The sequence below is a fragment of the Lithobates pipiens genome, unplaced genomic scaffold (assembly GCF_037356315.1).
Source record: "Lithobates pipiens isolate NorthernLeopardFrog02 unplaced genomic scaffold, aLitPip1_a1.2 Scaffold_10, whole genome shotgun sequence".
NCBI classification, from domain to species: domain Eukaryota; kingdom Metazoa; phylum Chordata; class Amphibia; order Anura; family Ranidae; genus Lithobates; species Lithobates pipiens.
Window position 1 is genome coordinate 217,683,159 of NW_027507686.1, and position 24,507 is coordinate 217,707,665.

At 43.6% G+C, this 24,507-nt stretch overlaps 1 protein-coding gene across 2 annotated transcripts in view; it reads right to left on the reverse strand.

The window, feature by feature from the left end:
* DDB2 (damage specific DNA binding protein 2) overlaps positions 1–24,250 on the reverse strand; it is a 49,524-nt gene extending 25,274 nt beyond the window's left edge. The window contains exons 1-17 of one of the 2 annotated variants that reach the window (XM_077461112.1): positions 24,147–24,250; positions 11,379–11,568; positions 11,168–11,275; positions 7,926–8,024; positions 7,739–7,843; positions 7,557–7,646; positions 7,379–7,474; positions 5,872–5,967; positions 2,156–2,263; positions 1,969–2,076; positions 1,781–1,885; positions 1,588–1,695; positions 1,395–1,502; positions 1,206–1,313; positions 1,017–1,124; positions 829–929; positions 566–754 (exon numbers count right to left, since the gene is read on the reverse strand). In XM_077461112.1, coding sequence (XP_077317238.1) covers positions 566–754; positions 829–929; positions 1,017–1,124; positions 1,206–1,313; positions 1,395–1,502; positions 1,588–1,695; positions 1,781–1,885; positions 1,969–2,076; positions 2,156–2,263; positions 5,872–5,967; positions 7,379–7,474; positions 7,557–7,646; positions 7,739–7,843; positions 7,926–8,024; positions 11,168–11,275; positions 11,379–11,568 — 1,827 coding nt within the window. In that variant the 5' untranslated portion in view covers positions 24,147–24,250. Of the gene's footprint in view, positions 1–565; positions 755–828; positions 930–1,016; positions 1,125–1,205; positions 1,314–1,394; positions 1,503–1,587; positions 1,696–1,780; positions 1,886–1,968; positions 2,077–2,155; positions 2,264–5,871; positions 5,968–7,378; positions 7,475–7,556; positions 7,656–7,738; positions 7,844–7,925; positions 8,025–11,167; positions 11,276–11,378; positions 11,569–24,146 lie in introns of both variants that reach the window. The other variant, XM_077461108.1, reaches the window with a different exon arrangement.
* Between the last annotated feature and the right edge of the window lie 257 nt (positions 24,251–24,507).

A 24,507-nucleotide genomic window follows, 5' to 3' on the forward strand; every position in this document is an offset into this window, starting at 1 on the left:
AAAAGACAGAATAAAATATTAACAAAAATGTGAGGGGTGTACTCACTTTTGTGAGATACTGTGTGTGTGTGTATAATTTTATTAAAAAGATGATGGGGCACAGTGATCAACTATCAGTGGAGCCGCGGTTGCTAAATAGGGTGGAATTCGCATTAAAAGTTGCACCTGAATGTTTTACATGCAATAGTTGTCCATTATGACTGGTCAAAGCCAAAGTCGCATCCAAGTCTCACCCAGCAAAAGTTGTGTCAAAGTTGCACTCCAAAGTCGGAAGCCTAAGGGCCAATTCACACTTGTGCGTTGATCTGCCTTTAGCGCAGCTGTAAAACACAGATCAACGGAAGGAGATCTGAAAAACAATTTTTAATAACGCTGCGCGTGCACGTCAACGGATGTCAGTGCGCGTTAAAACACAACTAAAATGGATGGAGATGCACATACATTTTCCATACATTTTAGCGCCAGTGTGAAGTAGCCCTTATGGAAACTGCAAGCATTGCAAGTCTCATAGCTTTAAACAGTTTGAGAACTACAACCTCCTCTTATCCTCACTCATCATACTTACTCCAGGAATAAGTGTGCTGTTCAGGTCCTCATAGTCCCATAAAATGATGTCCCCTCCTTTAGACCCCACAGCCACTGTGTTTGGGTGAGCGGGGTGCCACTCAAGTGTCGTGACTCTCCTGTCAAAGGGGCTGTTGGTCCGATAGAGAATGTAGGAGGCCAAGGAGCACAGGAATGGAGTCTGGAGGCACTGTGGGGAAAAACACATGTAAGAACCAAGCCTGGCACACAAAAAAGGTAAGTCAACACCCATGGATAACTTACCTTTGCTCGAACATTTCCGCCCACCGTACTCTTGTACAGATAGTGCACAATGTTTTTACGTTTGTCTCCAAATTTCTTAAATTTAATGTCATCTTTTGAATCTGTAAGGAGGGTATTGATCACATCATTTATTCATTCTTAGAGCAAAAATACTTACAATGGTCATTGTTGATATTCGGCCTAATTACCTGTACTGCACTGTGGATCTCCCAGTTCTTCTTGAGCGGTATTTTTCTTTCGGATGGATTTCTTAGACCCCGGCTCGGAGCTCATGTCTCTGTCACTATGTTTTAAACCTATAAAGGAGAGGATTCATCACATCAAATCACATAACAAGAATGCATACAATGGTCATCTGTATAATCCTGCCTTTTTACCTGCATTGTACTCTGGAGCTTCTGGTCCTTCTTTTGCAGCATTTTTTTTCCGCCCCGCTTTTTTAGACCCCGGCTCGGCACTTGTATTTTGGCCTTCATGTTTTAGGCCTGTAAGAAGACATTTCATTGCATCATTTACTCAGAATAAAAATGCATACGATGGTCATGTGTATAATGATGTCTTAATACCTGCACTGCACCCTGGAGCTTCTGGTGCCTCTTGAGCAGCTTTTTTTTTCCGGCCGCATTTCTTAGCCCCTGGCTCGGCACTCGTATCTTGGTTTTCATGTTTTAAACCTGTAAGGAGAGGATTCATCACATAATTCACTCAAGAGATTAAAAATGTATACGATGGTCATTCTATATAATTCAGGCTCATTACCATTGCTGCACCCTGGAGCTTCTAGTCCTTCTTGAGGAGCCTTTTTTTTCCGGCAGCATTTCTTAGGCCCTGGCTCCGCATTTGTATCTTGGCTTTCATGTTTTAAATCTATAAAAGGAGAAGATTCATCACTTTGTTCACGCACAGATTTTAATTACATACAATGGCCATCCATAAAATTCTGCCCTATTACCATTGCTGCACCCTGGAGCTTCCAGTGCTTCTTGAGTGGCCTTTTTTTTCCGGCATTTCTTAGCCCCCGGCTCGGCACTTGTATCTTGGCTTTCATGTTTCAAATCTATAAAAGTAGAGGATTCATCACATCATTCACTCATATTTAAAATGCATACAATTGTCAGCCATATAATTCTGCCTTATTACCATTGCTGCACCCTGGAGCTTCAGGTCCTTCTTGAGGAGCCTTTTTTTTCCGGCAGTATTTCTTAGACCCCGGTAAGGCGCTCTTATCTTGACTTTCAGGTTTTAAACCTGTAAGGAGAGGATCATATCATTCAGTCAAGGATTAAAAATGCATGTAATGGTCATCCATTTAATTCTGCCTTATTACCATTGCTGCACCCTGGAGCTTCAGGTCCTTCTTGAGGAGCCTTTTTTTTGCGGCAGTATTTCTTAGACCCCGGCTTGGCGCTTGTATCTTGGTTTTCAACTTTCAAACCTGTAAGGAGAGGATTTATCAGATCATTTACTCACACAACAAAATACATTGGCCATCTCGCAAAGTGCTGAGCCCACTTTGAGACATTCCAGGATCTCTGGCTCTTATGAAGTGGTTGGTACTGTCCACCTTTTGGATTATGTGCAAATTTTTATTCAGAACAGGTACAACTTACACTTAAAAGGTTTGTTCTGTTGGACTAAATACTTTAGATGGATTTTATTGTAATTGATATATGGAAGAAATTACTCCCATTTATTCAATCCAGTTTAATGTATATTGAGCAAAAGAGCAGTTAGTGGGGAGGTATTTAAAAAGGAGAAGTAGGGCCAAAGGCGTTTTGGTTCTTCTTCAGTGGGTCATAGGAGTGCACTTCGTTCTGCACTCCTGTGACCCGAACTCAGCCAACAGAGGGCTAAAATTCACTGTCGACTGACTTTACTCAGCCGATCCAGATTCTGGAGGGATCCAGACTTTAAAGGGGTTGCAAGCCCTTGTGTTTTCTCGCATTAATGCATCCTATGCATTATGGTGAGCATCCCTCCCCCCCTTTTACTCACCTGAGCCCTTCGATCCCTCAGCAGAGACGCGCTGTACCTCTCTACCCAGGGTTCTCGGCTCTTGATTGGATAGATTGATAGCAGCACAGCCATTGGCTCTCACTTGCTGTCAATCAAATCCAGTGACCAGGCGCCAGGGATGAGTTCTGCATTCTGCGTCTATGGACGCAAATGCTGGACTCAGAAGCGCACCCGCAAGGTAACCCCCCAGGAGAGTGCGTCTCCTAGAGGGTTATACGATGTGGGGAGGAGCTGATAAGACTGCTGAGGGATCCCAGGATAGGATGATCGGTGCCACTCTGTGCAAAACGAACTGCACAGTGGAGGGAAGTATGACTGTTAATTATAAAAAAAAAAAATAAATAAAGGAAAAAAAAAACACAACACGAACGTTTACAATCTCTTTAAAAGGACAAATTTTTTATTTTTTTTTGTAAAAGTAAAATATATATATATAATATATATATATATATATATATATATATATATATATATATATATATATATATATATACACACACACACACACAGTGCCTTGCGAAAGTATTCGGCCCCCTTGAACTTTTCAACCTTTTGCCACATTTCAGGCTTCAAACATAAAGATATAAAATTTTTATTTTTTGTGAAGAATCACCAACAAGTGGGACACAATTGTGAAGTGAAACGAAATCTATTGGATTTTTGAAACTTTTTTAACTAATAAAAAAATGAAAAGTGGGGCATGCAAAATTATTCGGCCCCCTTGCGTTAATACTTTGTAGAGCCACCTTTTGCTGCGATTACAGCTGCAAGTCGCTTGGGGTATGTCTCTATCAGTTTTGCACATAGAGTGACTGAAATTCTTGCCCATTCTTCCTTGCAAAACAGCTCGAGCTCAGTGAGGTTGGATGGAGAGCGTTTGTGAACAGCAGTTTTCAGCTCTTTCCACAGATTCTCGATTGGATTCAGGTCTGGACTTTGACTTGGCCATTCTAACACCTGGATACGTTTATTTGTGAACCATTCCTTTGTAGATTTTGCTGTATGTTTAGGATCATTGTCTTGTTGGAAGATAAATCTCTGTCCCAGTTTCAGGTCTTTTGCAGACTCCAACAGGTTTTCATCCAGAATGGTCCTGTATTTGGCTGCATCCATCTTCCCCTCAATTTTAACCATCTTCCCTGTCCGTGCTGAAGAAAAGCAGGCCCAAACCATGATGCTGCCACCACCGTGTTTGACAGTGGGGATGGTGTGTTGAGGGTGATGAGCTGTGTTGCTTTTACGCCAAACATATCGTTTTGCATTGTGGGCAAAAAGTTGGATTTTGGTTTCATCTGACCAGAGCACCTTCTTCCACGTGTTTGGTGTGTCTCCCAGGTGGCTTGTGGCAAACTTTAGACAAGACTTTTTATGGATATTTTTGAGAAATTGCTTTTTCTTGCCACTCTTCCATAAAGGCCAGATTTGTGCAGTGTACAACTGATTGTTGTCCTATGGACAGACTCTCCCACCTCAGCTGTAGTTCTCTGCAGTTCATCCAGAGTGATCATGGGCCTCTTGGCTGGATCTCTGATCAGTCTTCTTGTCTGAGCTGAAAGTTTAGAGGGACGGCCAGGTCTTGGTAGATTTGCAGTGGTCTGATACTCCTTCCATTTCAAAATGATCGCTTGCTCAGTGCTCCTTGGGATGTTTAAAGCTTGGGAAATCTTTTTGTATCCAAATCCAGCTTTAAACTTCTCCACAACAGTATTACGGACCTGCCTGGTGTGTTCCTTGGTCTTCATGATGCTCTCTGCACTTTCAACAGAACCCTGAGACTATCGCAGAGCAGGTGCATTTATACAGAGACTTGATTACACACAGGTGGATTCTATTTATCACCATCAGTCATTTAGGACAACATTGGATCATTCAGAGATCCTCGTTGAACTTCTGGAGTGAGTTTGCTGCACTGAAAGTAAAAGGGGCCGAATAATTTTGCACGCACCACTTTTCAGTTTTTTATTTGCTAAAAAAGTTTAAAATATCCAATAGATTTCGTTCCACTTCACAATTGTGTCCCACTTGTTGGTGATTCTTCACAAAAAATAAAAATTTTATATCTTTATGTTTGAAGCCTGAAATGTGGCAAAAGGTTGAAAAGTTCAAGGGGGCCGAATACTTTCGCAAGGCACTGTGTGTGTGTGTATATTATATATATATATATATATCTCCATACTTTGCTTTTAATCACCTTAGCCAAGTTTTTGAATAGGACTGGTATGTTTAAGTAAATTAAAGTAGATGGCAATTTTTTTTGGAAATATCATGTGATAGCCGAGGGTTGTTTGAGTCTAGATCAGTTTTTATTTAGCTTTATTTCTGTTTGTAGTACTGAAGAATCCTCCACATGTTCTTGTATAGACACCATATTGTCAAAAGTATTGCGACGCCTGCCTTCACACGCACATGAACTTTAAAGGCATCTCAGTCTTAGACCCCATACACACTATACAACTTTTGTTGTCAGATTTACTTTAGAGTTACCAAAACCACACAGTGCAAGGACCTGACTGACTGCATATAAATTCAAATTCTGAAGGTTTGACCTATTATATGGTTTTGGTAAATCTGAAGAAAAAAAAAAAAAAATCTACAGAAAATTGTATGGTGCTTATGCAGTTTTAGTCCGTAGGGTTCAATATTAAGTTGGCCCACCCTTTGCAGCTATAACAGCTTCAACTCTTCTAGGAAGGTCGTCCACAAGATTTAGGAGTGTGTCTATGGCAGCCCTTCTCAACCAGGGTGCCTTGGCACAATGCCTAAAAATCTGGAAAAACATAATGTATATGGCTCAGGACCTTGAGGTTTCTTCGCAGCAGTTTTTTTTAATCATTTTATTTGTGGGACTTTAATACCCATTACATTTGACCTACCTATTAGAAGAAATTAAAATACATAAATAAAAAAGGTTTCACTGAAAAATAATATAATTGTTTTTCTAAACATTAGGAAGCCGATTCATGACATAATAAGACTCACAGATCAAAAATACATACAACAGTCATCTGTATAGCTCTGCCTTATTACCTGCACTGCACTCTGGAGCTTCCGGTGGTTCTTTTGCTGCATTTTTTTTCCGGCCACGTTTCTTAGGTGCCGGCTTGGTGCTCGAATCTTGGTCTCCTGTAAAAACAAGATTCAGCACATCATTCAGTCATAGAAGAAAAATACATAAAATGATCACTCATGTAATTCTGCCTTAAAAGGATCACTAAAGATATGTTTGTTATTTAAAAAAATAAAAATAAAATTGTTATATTTACCTCCACTGTGCAGCTCATTTTGCACAGAGTGGCCCTGAACCTGGTCTTGTGGGGTCCCTCGGCGGCTGTCTCGGCTCCCCGCTAGCAAGGACTCAACACCTTCATGCAAGCTCCCTCACATGGTGTGGAGTGCTTGCGGGAGGGCTCCCGTGATACAGCCGGCGGCCATAGCTGCTCACTTTATCACTCAGCCACGCCCCTGGTGCGCCGCGTCATTGGATGTGATTGACAGCAGGGCGAGCCAATGGCTGCGCTGCTTTCAATACATCCACTGTAACCAATAAGAGGCCAGGTTGAGCGCCAAGAGGATGTTGGGGGCGAGCGCGAGACTTTCGAGGGGTCAGGTAAGTAAAATGGGGGGGGGGGGGATTGTCAGATGTTTTCTCACCTTAAAGAGGGATTCCACCTACAAAAAAAATATTAAAATAAATACTACAGCTGCTGACTTTTAATAAATGGACACTCACCTGTCCCAGGGTCCAGCGATGTCTGCAGCCGAGACCGATTGATCGCTTGGCTCTCGGCTGCTGCCGCCATTCTCGGTGAGGGAATCAGGAAGTGAAGCGTTGCAGCTTCACTTCCCGGTTCCCTACTGCGCATGCGCGAGTCGCACAGCGCAATGGGAATGGTCCACGCTGTCTCTGAGACCCGTGTGTGTCCCAACAGACAGCGCATCGGGACAGGAAGAGGCATAGACTCCCGTGGGAGTCTATGTCCGGAAGCAGGTGCAAATACCAGTCTTAGACAGGTATCTGCACCCCCCTCCCCCCTGAAAGGTGACAGCGGAGAGTTCCGATGAGTGGAAGTTCCACTTTAGGGTGGAACCCCGCTTTAATGCATAGAATGCATTAAGGTGAAAAAACACGTAACTTTACAACCCCTTTAAAAGCGATTGTAAAGTCTTTTTATTTGTTTAAAAATAACAAACATGTTCTACTTACCCACCCTGTGCAGTAGTTTTGCACAGAGCAGCCTGGATCCTCCTCTTCTCAGGTCCCTTGCTATGGGGGCACCTGAGCCGCTGCTTTGGGTGTCCATTCAGACAAGGAGCCACGGTTTGTTCCCCCCCCCGCCCTCCTCATGGGCTCACCGACTGATTGACAGCAGCAGTGCTACCTGCTGCCATATCTCAGCCAATCAGAAGGGAGAGTGCCAGGCAGCCAAGGTTCTCATGTAACGTTACTGGGTCCAGATGGGGATCAGGCAAGTATTGGGGGGCTGCTGCACACTGATTAAACAAAATAAATAAATAAAATAAAAAACTTTAATACCTGCGCTGCATTCTGGAGCTTCTGGTGGTTCTTTTGTTACGCTTTTTTTCCGGCCACGTTTCTTAGGTCCCGGCTTAGTGCTTGAATCTTGGTCTCCTGTAAAAGAGGTTTATCACATCATTCAGTCATAGAACAAAAATACATAAAATGATCACTTCATGCATTTCTGCCTTAATACCCGTGCTGCACTCTGGAGCTTCTTTTGCAGTATTTTTTTTGCAGGAGGATTTCTTAGATCTCGGTTTAGCACTCGTATCTTGATCTCCATCTTTTAAACCTTTTAAAGGGGAAGATTCATCATATCATTAACACACACACCATACATACAAACACCATATTTGCAAAATTATCCTTTGTTACCTGTGCTGCACTCTGGAGTTTCCAGTGCTTCTGGTACAGAATTTTTTTTGCACCAAGTTTTCTTAGACCCTTTGACACTTGTATCTCGGTCTTCATGGTTTAAAACTAAGGAGAGGATTCAAAACATCATTCGCTCACAGAACAAAAAAAAGATACAATGCCTATCCATACATTCCTGACTTATTACCTTCATTGCACTCCAGAGCTTCCTTTGCAGCATTTTTTTTCCTGCCGGATTTCTTAGACCGCAGCTTGGCACTTGTATCTTGGTCTCCATTTTGTAAACCTATAAGGATAGTATCCATTACATAATTAAGAATTTAAAGAGGAAGTAAACCCTTCCAAACAACTTGGACCTACAGGTAAGCCTAGATTAAGGCTTACCTGTAGGTCCAAGCAATATCTCCTAAACCTATATGGTTTAGGAGATATTTGCCCGAAAATGGGCACCGCTGTCTACGGCGCATGCGCCGTAGACAGCGGCGCGCAGGCGCACTAAATGCGGCAAATCCATGAATGGATTTGCCTAATTTGTCGACTCCCGTGCGCATGCGCGGGAGTGACGTCATCGCGGCTTCGCCGAGTGGCAGCGGCGGAGCTGCGAGACGCGACTCCCGTGCGCATGCGCGGGAGTGATGTCATCGCGGCTTCGCCGCTGTGATTCGTCGGAGCTGCGAGACGCCACCAGCAACATGGATGCGGCAGACTACAGGGATCAGCGGCGACTTCGCTGGCTCCTGTGTCAGGTAAGTGACACATAATGAGCTACTATGCGATGCATAGTAGTCCATTATGCTTTACCTTTGCAGGGAAAAAAAGAGGAAGTAAACCCATCAGGGTTTACTTCCTCTTTAAGGACCAAGCCTCTTTTTGTGATGTGTTGTTTACAAGTTAAAAAATAAAATAAAAATACAGGCAGTCTGTCAAGTTTTTAAACAACGTGTAAATGCAGAAAGTTTAACCACTTAAAGTCTAAATCTTTTTCTGACACTTGTTTGATTAAAAAAAAAAAAAAAAAATCAATATTTTTTGCTACAAAATTAGAACCACCAAACGTTATACATTTATTTTCTAACACCCTAGAGAATAAAATGGCGGTCGTTGCAATACTTTCTGTCATACTGTATTTGCGCAGCGGTCTTACAAGCGCACTTTTGGAAAAAAATACACTTTTTTGAATTAAAAAATAAGGACAACAGTAACGTTTGTTTTTTATATTGTGAAAGATGTTACGCCGAGTAAATGGATACCCAACATGTCACGCTTTAAAACTGAGCCCGCTCGTGGAATGGCGACAAACTTTTACCCTAATGCCCCATACACACTACCAGATTTTCTGCTGATTTTTGTCTTCAGATTTATCAAAACCATGTAGTGCAAGGGCCTGCTGACTGCATAAAAATTGAAACTCCTAAGGTTTGACCTCATATGTTTTTGGTAAATCTGAAGGAAAAACTCAGCAGAAAATCTGATAGTGTGTATGGGACTTTAAAAATCTCCATAGGCGGCGTTTAAAAAAAATTCTACAGGTTGCATGTTTTAAGTTACAGAGGAGGTCTAGGGCTGGAATTAGTGCTCTCGCTCTACCGATCACGGCGATACCTCACATGTGTGGTTTGAACACAGTTTTCATATGCGGGTGCTACTCAAGTAAGCCGAGCTCGGCGGGACGGGGCGCGTTTAAAAAAATATTTTTTTTCTTATCTTACCTTGAATTACCTAAAATTGTGTCACTTTTATTCCTACTACAAGGAATGTAAACATCCTTTGTAATAGAAAAAAAAAGGATGACAGGACCTCTTAAATATGAGATCTGGGGTCAAAAAGATCTCAGATCTCATATTTTACACACACACACACAATAAAAAAAAAAAAAAATACCATTTAAAATAAATAAATAAAAATAAATGGCCCTTCATGAGCTATGGGCAGAAGTGACGTTTTGACGTCGCTTCCACCCTGCATTGTTATGGAGACAGGTGGGGGCCATCTTCCCCTCACTCATCTCCATGCCCAGCAAGGGTGAAGATCCAATCGCCTCCGCCGATGGCTGCGCTAAGCAGCAGAGAGCACCGGAGCACAGCGGGAGGGGTACCTCTCCCGCCACCAATAAAATTAATCTCGCTGCGAATCCACCACAGGGACCACTCTTATCGGTAAGCGGACCGCCGGCCGTAGAAGAGGATTATGGGGTTATGGCAGCTAGCTGCTGCCATAAATTTGATAGCCCCCTTCAAATTAAGGACGTATATTGGCGTGCGGCAGTCCAGAAGTGGTTGAAAGAAAAGTACGGTCAAAGCTTTTTTTAGTCATACTTATCTTGTGGGTCACAGGAGTACACTTACTATCATATTGTTGGGGTCCAACCAGCTGCCCGATTGACAGCCAACTCCAGAGCGTGGCTGAGAGCTGAAGCCAGCCCGCTCCTCCCCTGCCTGGCGCTCCAGGTGAGTGGTGACTGCCAATCACCGCTTTCTGCTCTGAGCAGACCGAGAGCTGAGCGGTCAGGCGATCGTTCAGTTCTCGGTCTGAGAGCAGACATGGGACGGCTGCAGTATCACCCCAATGTTGCAGCATAGGAGAGTATGAGGGGTGTTTGTTTGTTTTTTGAACCCCAAATTCTCCTCTTTAACTTGACACCGATAGCCCCATGCACATTTACTGCGGCAGGGCAGCCGCTCTGTGCAGAATCACATACTGGTACAACAATTCTGCACTCCTGAGTCTAGAGTGTGCACATGTGCCACTGGGGACCCGTTCCCACTGTGAATGGGCATTGCGTCTGCCGGGACCCGTCGATCATTTGAGGTACAGTCAGAACGGCGATCTGCCTTTGTAAACAAAACAGATCGCCGTTCTGTGACAAGGGAAGGCAGTGATCTTGCGTTTCTGCACTCTGCCTTCCCACAGTCCAATCACCCCACACAGTTAGAAAGCACTCTGTAGGAGCACATATAGCCCTTTGATGATCACCCCTGTTTAACCCCTTCCCAGCCAGTGTCATTAGTACAGTGACAGTGTATATTTTTAGAATTGATCACTGTATTAATGTCACTGGTTCCCCAAAAGTGTCAGTTAGGTGTCCGTTTTGTCCGTCGCAATTATCACAGTCTCGCTATAAACTGCCATTGCTAGTTAAAAAAATAAAAAATAAATCCAGAAATCTATCCCATAGTTTGCAGACCCTATAACTTTTTGTGATTTTTTTTTTGTTTACCAAAAATATGTAGCAGAATACATATTGAGCTAAATTGATGAAGAATTTGGATTTAAAAAAAAAAATAAAATTATTTGATATGTTTTATAGCAGAAAGTAACTGTCAATTAAAGTAATGCAGGTCATGAAGGGTGGTAAACCTTCCGGAGCTGAAGTGGTTAATTTATAGAGCAACACATAAAACGGCCATGCATGTAATCCTGCCTTATTACCTGCACTGCATTCTGGGGTTTCCGAGGCTTCTGGTGCAGACTTTTTTTTCCGGCAGGATTTCTTGGACCCCGGCTTGGCTTTCGTATCTTGACGTTCATGATTTAAGGCTATAGAGAGAATTCATCAGACCACTTGATCACAGAGCAATACATACATACATACATACGACATACATACAAACGGTCCATCCAGAGAATACTGCCTTATTACCTGTGCTGCACCCCGGCTCTTCCGCTGCTTCCTCGGTAGCATTTTTTTTCTGGCAGGGTCTCTTGGACCCCCGTTCAGCGCTCGTATCTTGCTGTCTTTTTCTCTTCCCTGGCGACACTTCCTCCTGCTCTTTATCCACCGAAGGTGGCTCCAGCGTCTTTTTTCCCTGGGCGGGCTTTTTGGGGGGCATCTAGGGATGATATTAAAGTGTAAACAATAACAATTAACTTCTCTTATTTGCTCCCTTTTGGTCAGCTAAATAGACCATTACCAATTGGTCTTGAATAAGCGCAAAAAGAAAAAGTTCTGAGACAGATTGTTACTCTAAACTAGGCATTAATAAATGCTGGACTGCAGTCAGGGCCAAGCTGCTCTCCCATCCGAGCCGCGGTGGTTGCACTATTTAGGAGACGGTTCTTTTCCCCCTGGCCTCCTCCGCTGTAATTCATGGCAGAGCGCAGAGCGGGAGGCACAGCAGCACTGAATGGAGGGTGGGAGCTGCACGAGTTAACATTCCAAATTAACCAGCAGGTGATTGGTTGCTAGGACGCAGGTTGGTCCTAGCAACCAATCACCAGCTTGGTAATATGAAACATTAACCCCCGGCAAGTCTTGTCTGCCATCCAGTGCAGTGAAAGGGGTAGAGCAATATGTGTATGATTCGAAGGTGGAGTGGGCAGGGCGGGGGTGTTTGATGTGAAGGTGCAGAACACACTATTATGGGGGATAAAGTGAATGGGAAGAAGTACTGTGGGGGCAGGGTAATGTAAAAGGGTGGGGGCAGTGATGCAAAAGAGGAGCAGTGCTGTGGGAGGAGGGTGATTTGAGAGGGAGCAGTGATGTAAAGTAGAAGCAGAGCTGTGGGGTGGGGGTGATGTTAAGTAAAACAGTGCTGCGGGGGAGGGGGGGGGCAGTGCCGGGAATGCGGAAGAGATGTGAGGGGGGGGGGTAATGCTGGGGAAGGAGGTGGGGGGATGTAAAATGGGTAGTGTGGAGGGGTTGATGTGAGGGGGCCGAGCACACTATTATGGGGGGGATGTGAATGTGATGTGAAGTGGGGGGGGGACTGTGGTGTGAAGTGGGGGGGGACTGTGGTGTGAAGTGGGGGGGGGGAACTGTGGTGTGAAGTAGGGGGGGGGAACTGTGGTGTGAAGTAGGGGGGGGAACTGTGGTGTGAAGTAGGGGGGGGGGAACTGTGGTGTGAAGTAGGGGGGGGAACTGTGGTGTGAAGTAGGGGGGGGGAACTGTGGTGTGAAGTAGGGGGGGGGGGGAACTGTGCTGTGAAGTGGGGGGGGGGGAACTGTGCTGTGAAGTGGGGGGGGGACTGTGATGTATTTGGGACTGAGACACTGCGGTAATATTGGGATTGTGATATAAATTTGGGGGGCTGTGAAGGATCGGAGTCATCGACCAAACAAGCGAGAATTCAGATCTCCGCTGGAAGAAAATTTTCCTCATCAGACCTCCGTGAATTCTAATTCCCATCACCCCGCTCCAAGCAAAAGCACACCAGAGAGCTGTCACACAGTGCTACTTTATAACCGCTCAGAGAGGAATTTGTGATTTTAGCTGTAACATTGTAACAAAACTGTCACAAACTGTTAAGCATTGCCTTCCTGTACACAAAATGATTAAAATGTTTAAAACACTGGAAATGTGTACACAATGCACAGAAGAAAAGGTCCACTTTGCTGACAGCCCCAATGCTCCAACAAATAAAAATAAATAAAAACAAACACAGAACAGAACAAAACAAAAAATATTTATTTTTTTTGTAGAAAAAAAATAAAATACCTTGTATTCTGGCTTTTGCCTGCTGCAGATATGCAAGTAAAGTCACTTTAGCTTATTGCTGGCTCTCGGAAAAGTTGGGTGATCAAATACCCGTGAGAGCGTCCTCCAACAGAGATTTCCCATCGGGGGGAGATTTACTAAAACTGGAACACAGAATCTGCTGCAGCTCTGCAATGGTAACCAATCAGCTTCTAACTTCAGCTCATTCAATAAGGCTCGGTTAACACAGGGGCGACTTGTCCAGGCGACTTCGCCGTCTGACAAGTCCCGCTCCGTTCTGTACTACGGAACCCTTCTAATAGGAGCGACTCAAGTCGCTCCGACTTAGAAAAAAGGTTCCTGTACTACTTTTGCGGCGACTTCGGGCGACTTGCATTGACTTCTATACAGAAGTCGTTTTGCAAGTCGCCGCTGATCGTGTGCAGGTCGCAGCGCTGCAAGTCGTGCCGCCCGCTGTGTGAACCGAGCCTAAAGCTTTAACAATAAAGCCTAGAAGCTGATTGGTTACTAAGTACAGCTGCACCAGAATCTGTGCGCTTCGGTTTTAGTAAATTCCCCCATCATGTCAGTCCTAATGACAAGACTATGAAAGGAAACTCTCCCCAACAGCTACACAGACAGCAATAAAAACCTGAAAGAGGTTCTAATTCTTTAGTCTTGGCTTTACACACACAATAACAAAAAATAACAAAAATTAAAACAGATTACCCATCAAGCCCCCGGATAGTTTTCCAAAAATACTGCTCCTGAATAACCGATGGTTGAGAGCAAGAAAAGTAACAGGTGGCATAAGTTATATTGAAAAAGCACAATGGAGTAATTATTCCAGTGGGGATACAGCAGATGATTTGTGACGAGGTGGGCAGACTGAACATTGATATAATGGAGGCATTATATTATATTATATTATTTCACAAACAAATGCCAAAGAAGAAAGTGCATCCTATGCCAGACTCCAAGAAATAGAGGAGCGATCACCAATCCCAGGAGCCAGGTAGCCAACGCTCCTTAAAAAATGACAGCTGGCAGAGGAACTTTTGAGGTCTTCTCTAGTACCCCTCGTCAATGGAGCTGGCTCCTAGATTGGTCAGTCCATATTCATTTGTCCACCCTGGCTGAAAAATGCTAAAACCGTCAAAAGCAGATTGTAAAGGAAGGAAAGGTGTGATTTCCTGCGAGATGTGAAACTAGAACCATAAGTGCGAAAAGCAGCAATAAAAAGTCACTCCGTACTTTGAAGGCTTAAAGGAGAAGTCCAGCCTGAGCTTGTTTGGCTGGGCTTCTCTGGGTCACAGTAGCGCAATTTGTTTTGTACTCCTGTGACCAGTACTCAGCAGAGAGCTAAGTGCGCTCTCTATTGACATCACACAGATCAGTCCAGGCACCATGTCATCCCGACAATAAAGTCTGGATCCGCCAGGTGCCTGGACTGATACCTGTCTCAGCCTCTGAGCAAGCCGCTCCTTGCCTCTCCACAGCTCAGTGCTCCAGTAAGCGTGGGGGAGCAGAGCGGAGAGATGCTGATCGACAGGCAGCAACTCTCTGCTTGAGGAGCTGTGAGAACCGAGCCATCGGCGGTGTGCGATCTCTTGGTTCTCAGTGAAGAGATGCCAGGGGACAGATGCAGCATCCACCTAGGCAAGTATGATTCTGTAAAAAACAAAAACACATACTTCTCTTTCAAACCATGTGAGAAGAACGTATGATGATGCAGGTGTATAGCAACATATGATCTTATATGAGAAACCTCAAAAGACCTTAAAGCGGAGCTCCACCCAAAAGTGGAAGCTTTGCTTGCTAACTCCCCCCCCCCGCCACATTATTTTGGGGCGGGGGACCATTCAGAAAGCCCATCGCGACTCTCACATGCATTTTTTTTTTGGAAAGAAAGAAAGAAAGAACAAGAAAGAAAGAAAGAAAGAAAGAAAGAAAGAAAGAAAGAAAGAAAGAAAGAAAGAAAGAACAAGAAAGAACAAGAAAGAACAAGAAAGAACAAGAAAGAACAAGAAAGAAAGAACAAGAAAGAAAGAAAGAAAGAAAGAAAGAACCTGAGGCTAGATAAATAACAAAATTATGAGAGAACGAAAGCAATACAAATCTTGGGTGACAAGGCCACAGGCACTGATGATATATGGCTTCAATATGTTAAAAGAGGAGGTAAGAATATTAAAACGTTTCAAACCACAAGAGGCATTTATCAAGGTAAGAAAATTCCTGAAGACTCTTATTGGACGTCAAGAAGTGGCTGGGATAATGTCATCAACATTACAGAACAAGTCCACCTGAATGAGACTAAACTACCACTAGACATTCCTGAAAAATGGCTATAGACTATTTTAGTAGCTATCCTGAAGAAAATAAATAAATAACCTAAAAATGTGAAGGAGTATCAGGCGAGAGTCTTCACACCACAAACAATGAAGGAATTATCAAAAATAATCTAACACATAATCTATAGATGGCTAAATGGGATTTTCGATGGATTCCTCCATCGTCTAAACAGTGTGGATGGAGGAATCTCCACTGCCAGCTATTGTATTCAGGACCTGTCTGAAAAATGACTGCATCAGATCGGAGGTAGTCAATGTTCAGCCAATCATTTTCCACGCGGCCCAGTCAATTTTTTTAAATCAACTTACATGGATCCAGGTGGCGGATGAAATTCGAGAGAATTCTAGCCAGATTAAATTCAAAACTACAAGACAAAAATTGCCCCATTACAATACAGATTAGGTCCAAAATAATGAGCACCATCAGGAGCGTCACAACACAGCAAAACGCAACATATCTATGCTGCATTGATTTTGCCAAGGCATTTAATCAAGTCAAGCACAACATCCTCATAAAGAAACATTGGAGGAGTATACTGGATGTGAAAAAGATGTCAGCCTCAGTCACTAACTATGACAAAGAGGGTTTATGAATTTGGATACCAAATGAAAACCTGCAATGACAGTAAATGGAGGCATGCACAAATGATAGAAGTCTGTCTCCACTGCTGCACAACACCTACACTCACATTATTGGGTACACCTTACTAGTACTGGGTTGGACCCGCTTTTGCCTTCAGAACTGCCTTCATTCTTTGTGGCAAAGATTCAACAAGGTGTTGAAAACATTCCTCACAGATTTTGGTTCATATTGACATGATGGCATCACACAGTTTTTGTTGGCTGTACATCCATGATGTGAATTTCCCGTTCCACCAAAGGTGCTCCATTGGATGAGATCTGGTGAGTGTGGAGGCCATCGGAGTACAGAGACCTCATTGTCATGTTCAAGAAACCAGTGGTGAGATGATTGGAACTTTGAGACATGGTGCATTATCCTGCTGGAAGGAGCCATCAGAAGATGGGGATACTGCAGTCATAAAGGGATGGACATGGTCAGCAACAATACTCAGGCAGGCCGTGGCATTTAAACAATGCTCAATTGGTACCAAGAGGCCCAAAGTGTGCCAAGAAAGTATCCCCCACACCATTACACCACCACCAGCAGCAGCCTGTTGATACAAGGCAGGATGGATCCATGCTTTCATGTTGCTTACGACTAATTTTGACCCCACCATCTGAATGTCACAGCTGAAATCAAGTCTCATCAGACAAGGCAACATTTTTCCAATCTTTTAGTGTCCAATATTGGTGAGCCTCCTGTGTGAACTGTAGCCTCAGTTTCCTGTTCTTAGGCGACAGGAGTGGCACCTGGTGTGATCTTCTGCTGCTGTAGCCCATGTGCTTCAAGGTTTGTTGTGTTGTGCGTTCAGAGATGGTATTCTGCATACCTTGGCTGTAACGAGTGGTTAAGAAAGAATCCGCCTCTCCAGGGGTGTACAATGACCCAATTGGAACCAAATAGGAGTGCTAGCCCTGGCCCGCCTCCGTGGAATGCTTGGAAAAAGAAGAAATGGCTGCACATCCAAAGGTTCCAAAAACATGCTTTATTGAAAATCACCAGGATACAAAAAGGACACCAGATATTTAGTCATGTAGACACGTTCACACGTCCAACCTGTGCTTAATCATTGCAAATGTGGTTGAATTAATGTTGCCTATTATCTCAAACCAGTCTTCCCAGTCTCCTAGGACATCAGCAAGGAATTGTTGTCCACACAACTGCCGCTCACTGGATATTTTCTCTTTTTCAAACCATTCTCTGTAAACCCTAGAGATGGTTGTGTGTGAAAAGCCAAGTAGTTTAGTGTTTTGTAACTGCTTGCCGTTAACTTCCGTTGCTTCGCCTTTTGGCCACTAGGGATGCGCGCCCGCAGCGTGTGCTCGGAGATGATGCAAGTATTCGACGGCACGATGATCTGCAGGCACGATGATCGACAGGCATCCGCGATCGCTCATGACAGAAAGAGATCCAGGATCTGTGTGTGTAAACACAAATCCTGGTTCTTTCAGGGGAGAGCTACTAAATATGAACACCGATCTCTCTCTGCCCCTAGTCAGTCCCATACCCCCCCATAGTTAGAACACCTCCCTAGGGAACACAGTTAACCCTTGATCGCCCCCTAATATCAACCCCTTCCCTGCCAGTGACATTTATACAGTAATCAGTGCATTTTTATAGCAGTGATCGCTGTATAGTTGTCAATGGTCTCAAAAATGTGTGAAAAGTGTTCAATTTGTCTGTCACAACATCGCAGACCGGATAAAAAAAAATGTAATCACAGATTGCCGCCATTACTAGTAAAAAGAAAAAAGAAAGAAATAAGAAAAATAAATCTATCCCCTATTTTGCAGACGCTATAACTTTTGCGCAAACCAATCAATATATGCTTATTGCAATTTTTTTTTTTTTTACCAAAAATATGTAGAAGAATACATATCGGCCTAAACTAAGGAAAAAATTTGTTTAAAAAAATAAAAATAAAAAATGTGGAATATTTTTTTTATAGTAAAAAGTAAAAGATAGTGTTTTTTTCAAAATAGGCGCTTTTCTTTTGTTTATAGCACAAAAAATAAAAACCGCAGAGGTGATCAAATACCACCAAAATAAATATCTATTTGTGGTAAAAAAGGACATCAAATTTTGTTTGGCTACAACGTCGCATGACTGCGCAATTGTCAGTTAAAGCGACGCAGTGCTGTATAGCAAAAAATGGCCTGGTCATTGAGCAGCCACTCCGGGGCTGCAGTGGTTAAAATACTCAGACCAACCTGTCTGGCACCAACAACCATGCCACGTTCAAAGTCACTTACATCCCCTTTCTTTCCCATTCTGATGCTCGGTTTGAACTTCAGCAAGTCGTCTTCATCATGTGTAGATGCCTAAATGCATTGAGTTGCTGCCATGTGATTGGCTGATTAGCAATTTATGTTATCAAGCAACTGAACCGGTGTACTTCATAAAGTGGCTGCTAAGTGTATAAAGCTGAAGCATTTCAAGGTGCTTGTGGAGGTGTTGGAATTCCAAAACAGCAACCCAAGATTATACAGAAAATAAGCTATCCAAATGATATTGCACGCAGAATCTAAGGCAGCCATTCTCAACCAGGGTTCCATGGAACCCTGGGGTTCCTGCAGAGGTTGCTAGGGGTTCCTTGAGCTGTGGCTGATGAACCACCTATTTGATGATGCCTACAGAGTTCAAGGTTCAGCACCACTTGGCAAAGCCAGCAGCATAACACCAAATATCTTTTTAGCGGTCTTTAAGGGTGGCATTCTGAAGACCACTTTAAGGGGGGGACATTCTTCCTATTGACCAACAATATCAGCAGCATTGTTCCTATTGAGCCCTGATGTTTTGGTTTTAGTAAGGGTTCCTTGATACATGAAAATTATTTTTTGGGGTCCCTCTTGCGTTAAAAGGTTGAGAAAGCCTGATCTAAAGGAATACCTCAGACACTTACTAAACCACATCCTGCCCACAATATAAGTGAATGATGGCGGCAGGGTGGCCCTATTGTTTTGGAACATATGACTCTGCCCCACTCTCTGCAGGGTGCGCAAGTGTGGCAGTCAGCGTCGTGCTGTGTCCGTGGGACATGGAGAATACCCAATTTCAGTAAAGAGAGTGATCAGCTGTGTCCACACAAGGCAATGCCAGTTATTGGCTGTCCTCTCCTCACATTGACAGAGTGTGAGGTGAGGAGAGCCGATCAGTGGCATTTCCTCACAGGGGAGACCCATACAGATAATCAGGGCACTGATCATCAGTGCAGCCCCAACAGTGTACAGTAGTGATGCCAGTCAGTGCCTGCTCATTAGTGCCGCCTATCGGCGTCCATCAGTGCAGGAGAAAAGTTACTTATGTACAAAATTTTCTAACAGAAACTAAGGAAAACTTTTTTTTTTTCCAAACCTCTTGATCTTTTTTCATTTTTTAGGAAAAAACAAACTCAGTGGTGACAAAATACTACCAAAAGAAAGCTCTGTCTAAAAAATGATAAAATTTCATATGGGTAGAGTGTTGCATCACCTCGCAACTGACATTCAAAGCATAACAGCGCTGAAAGCTGAAAATTGGCCTGGGCAGGAAAGGGGTGAAAGTGACCAGTATTGAAGTTGTTAAAGAGTAACTCCAACCCCTCTTGCTCTTTATGCTGGGTTGTGCCCAAGAAACATACTCAGCCACCCAGTAAATCCGGCGCTGTTCTGTAGGGATCCACCGATCTGCGGCTACATGCCAGGTCCCGCACCACCACCATTTACTACAGCATCGGGAGTTGGCTGTCTCTTTTGGATTCTGGCAGCCAGTCACTGATGACATGCCACCAGGTTCTCCTCCAGCCCGAGGTCTTCGCCTCTGATGACTCCTGGGATATCTGACATGAACATTCCAAGAGGCTGCAGGAGCTGGATAACATTCTCATTCAGTGAGAATAAAGGCAAGGGTCGAACCTTACTCTAGAACAAAAATAAAAAATAAAAATAATAAAACTAGGATTATTAAAAATTTAGAATAATGGAAAAGAGTATTTTTGAATGAAGCACCACTTTAATGAATTAGCAGAAAAAGGCAAGAAAGTCTCCATCCAAGTAAACACCCAAAAGACAAAAAGCATTGTTGTAAACCACACAGGACACAAAGAAGTGAAGTAAAACTAAAGAAAAAAAAAAAAACAAGTAACCAATTTCCAATACTTTGGCATATGGAGATGATCCCTCACATTTGAGCACTCCAAGACCAAACAAGTTTTTTGGAGACACCACGATCTAATGCAGAATGATCTACTGCTAAAGATTGCTATATATGCAAATCTGGGCCTTTTTCCAGGTATGGCAAAACCAACAAAGAAGTAAAACTGGCTGAAAGAATAGAGTAGTCCACTTCCAATACCTTGGCATATGAATCAACAAAAACCTGAAGAATGAGGTTGATGCCAAGCATTGGAATAGACAAGGCTAAAGTGCCAATAAGGAAAGATCGCACACTAAGCACAAAGAGAGATTGTTTAAAAACACAAGTCTGGTATATTCTCAGATATGGCACAAAAACTTTTCCATCACAATGTTGGCATCAGAATGGGAACTGCCAAAGCCAAAGCAAAGTTTCTGGAGTCACCAAGGTCTGATAAGGAACAATTTACCTCTAATGAAAAATAAAGATTACTACAAAAACACTCATCTGGTCCTTTCTCAGGTATGTTACAACCAAAAGGATACAAAGAATAAAACCAAATCTTGAAAAAGAAAGAGCAAGTAACCCACTTCCAATACCTTGGAACATGGATTAATGAAAACTTGAAGAACAAGGTTGACGTCAAGAGATGGACTCTCCAAAGCTTCTGAAGACACCAAGACCTGACAAAGAACAATCTCCTTCCAAACACAAGGAAAAGACTGCTACAGTCACAAGTCTGGTCCATTCTTATTTAAAAGGCAATCAACAAATGGATAAAAAGAAGTAAAACCAAGGCTTGAATGAAAGAATAGAGCAAGTAAATCAACTTCCAATGCCTTGGCATATGGATCAATGAAAACCTGAAGAACAAAGTTGAAATCCACAAGGCTATCGTTTCTGGAGACTCCAAGACCTCAGGAGGATTATTCTCCCTAAACACTAAGGAAGATTTCTACAAATGCAAGCCTGGATCGTTCTCGGGTATGGATCAGAAACAATTTTCTCATAGTGCCATGAAAGATGAAGTTTACAAAGATAGAGCAAATAACCCAAATTCCAATACATTGTCAAAAAGATTAAGGAATACCAGAAGAATGAGGTTGAAGTCAGAGCTAGGACCGACAAGGCCAAACAACGTTTCTGGAGACACCAAGACCTGATAAGTAACAATGTCCCTCTAACCAAAAATATAAGGATTACTACAAAACACAAGTTTGGTCCTTTCTCGGCTATGCGACAACCACCAAATGATACAAAGAAGTAAAACTAAAGCTGGATACACACTATACAATTTTTCTGTAGATTTTTTTCCTTCGGATTTACCAAAACCATATATGAGGCCAAACTTTAAAGAGGAAGTAAACCCTGATGGGTTTACTTCCTCTTTCATTCCCAGCAAAGGTAAAGCATAATGGACTACTATGCATCGCATAGTAGTCCATTATGTGTCACTTACCTGACACAGGAGCCAGCGAAGCCACCGCTGTCCCCGGTAGTCCAGTGCCTCCAATTTCTCGGTGGGTCTCGCTGCTCCGCCGCTGTCATTCGGCGAAGCCGTGATGACGTCACTCCCGCACATGCGCACGGGAGACGCCACTCGCGGCATATTGCCGTTGACCGCGCGCACTCAGGGCGCATGCGCCGTAGACAGCGGTGCCTGTTTTTCGGCAAATATCTCCTAAACCATGTAGGTTTAGGAGATATTTCTTGGATCTACAGGTAAGCCTTAATCTAGGCTTACCTGTAGGTCAAAGTTGGTTGTAAGGGTTTACAACCACTTTAAGAGTTTAAATTTGTATGCAATCAGGAAGGCCCTTGCACTACATGGTTTTGGTAAATCTAAAGGAAATATGACAAAAAAGTTGTAAGGCTTGAAAATAATAGTACAGAGTAAGTAACCTACTTCTAATACTTTGGAACATGCATCAACAAAACCTTGAAGAACGAGGTTGACATCAGAGTTGGAATCGCCAAGACAAAATTTTCTGGGGACACCAACACCTGATGGAGAAACAATCTACCTCTAAACACAATGAAAAGACTGCTACAGGTACAAGTTAAGACCATTCTTAGGTATAAGGCAATCAACAAAAGGGAGACAAAGAAGTAAAACTAAGGCTTGAAAATGAAACACTAGAGCAAGTAACCCACTTCCAACCCTTTGACATTGATCAATTAAAACCTGAAAAACAACGTTGACATCAGATTTGAAATCCCCAAGGCCAAAGTGTCTGGGGATACCAAGACCTGAGGAGGAATGATCTCCATCTAAACACAAAAGGAAGATTTCTACAAATGTAATCCTGGATCATCCTCAGGTATGGAAGAGAAACATTTTATTTAACACAATGTCATGAAAGATGAACACCAAGATACAGTAAGTAACCCAACTTCCAATACATTGTCACAAAGGTTAACGAAAACCAGAAGAACGAAGCTCAAGTCACAGCTGGGACCGCCAAGACCTGGTGAGGAACAATATCCCTCTAATCGCAAAGAAAAACGCAGCTACAATTGCAAATCGGGTTCGTTCCCTCGCGATATCTCTAAAGCCTAAGAAGATGACAAGTTTTAAACTGTGGTTCTCCGGGAGGATCTTGGGAATTCAGCTGGATGGACCTTGTCAGGAATGAAGAGGTTCTGCAAAGAGTCAATGTAGCCAAACCACATCTGATGGAAGGAATATTGAAGAGAAAAAGGTCAATGGTATGGCCATATCGCAAGAAACCTGAGTGGAGAGGCAAAACATGGGGTGGGGGGGGGACATCCAGGGAATGGCTAGCAAACGTGATGTAAAGCAGAAGAATAACCTGGTAAAAGTCAAGGCAAAAAATGGACAGTGATGGTGGAAGAAAAGTTCCAAGTTGGAATTCATCAAAAAACGCAAGAGGACACAGTAGTAGAGATGGTGATAACCGGCTACACAAATCATCCGGCAAATTTCTGTAGAACCCCTACCTTCTACTTCTATATATTATATTCAGCCAAGACTTATTATGAGTGTGTGTGGGGGATGGGTTAGAACATGGATTGGGTTATTAATGCCGCCACATTTAATAAGATTTCCTCTTACATCCTGTTACATCACCGGGTCAGGAAGTTGAGGGGGAAGCTCCTCAAGGGGGACACAATAGGGTTTTGAAGCCGACCAAACACATTGCAATGATTTGTACAATTTCCTTTACATCTTCCAAGAACTATGTAATACAAGAGCCTGCCAGATCAGATACACATCGAATGGACTGGCCATCACAGTTTGGTCAATCTAAAGCTAGCCGTACACTATACAATCTGATTATACAATTGCCTATTTACCAAAACAATGCAATATGCAGGCAGACCGTTGTGCTACATAGCTGATGGAAGATCTGAAGGAGATTGTATAGTGTGGGCATCTTAAGGGTCACCATACACGCTACGATCTGACCAAACCATCAGCTTTGGATTTACCAAGACTATGCAATGCAAGAACTTACCTATTCTGTCCAATCAATCGTATTGTATCCAAGCAGGCAGATCATAGACGTTAGATCAGATTGTACAGTCTATGGCCAGCTTCACGGGAGATTGTACAACCAGACTGAGCATGCATGGCCAGCACCGCTCAATGCCCGATCAGAAGATCACACCACACATACAGCGACCGGCACCGATCAGATCTCCTCCACACAACTTCCCAGCACTCCCCCTCCATACACTGTGTGCACAAACACAGGGGGGGGGGGGCAGCATAACAAAGGAAACACGTGACCCTCCAGCCGGAGAGGGACTACAACCCCCAGCAGAGGCTGCAAGAGCTGCCTGAGACTTCTGCTCCCCCTGCAGCTGCACACACACACAAGGTGAACTATCGCTCCCAGCGATCCCAGCACGGCCCGGCGCCCCCTCCATACACCCCCCGGGTACCTGTCACTCTCCCGGTCTCCAATATACAATCCTCGGGGTATTTCAGCAACCTATGGGCAAGATGTCGCTGCGGGCAGTCCACGCATGCGCAGGAGACGGGCCTGACCTCTGATCGCCCCTCCTATCACAAGTCTACTGCTACTTTGATTGGCTGGGCGGGGATTTAGAGCGCATGCGCCAGAGCAAGGATCACCTTAGAGTAGAAGGTGGGGCGCGGAGAGCAGAGAGGGTAGAGGGGCCTGCAGGGGAAATGAACCGGGGATTCTACTCTGTGGGCAGGCAATGGAGGATATGCACTGCGGGCATGCTATAGAGCACAGGCAATGGAGGATATGCACTGTGGGCATGCTACAGTGGGCAA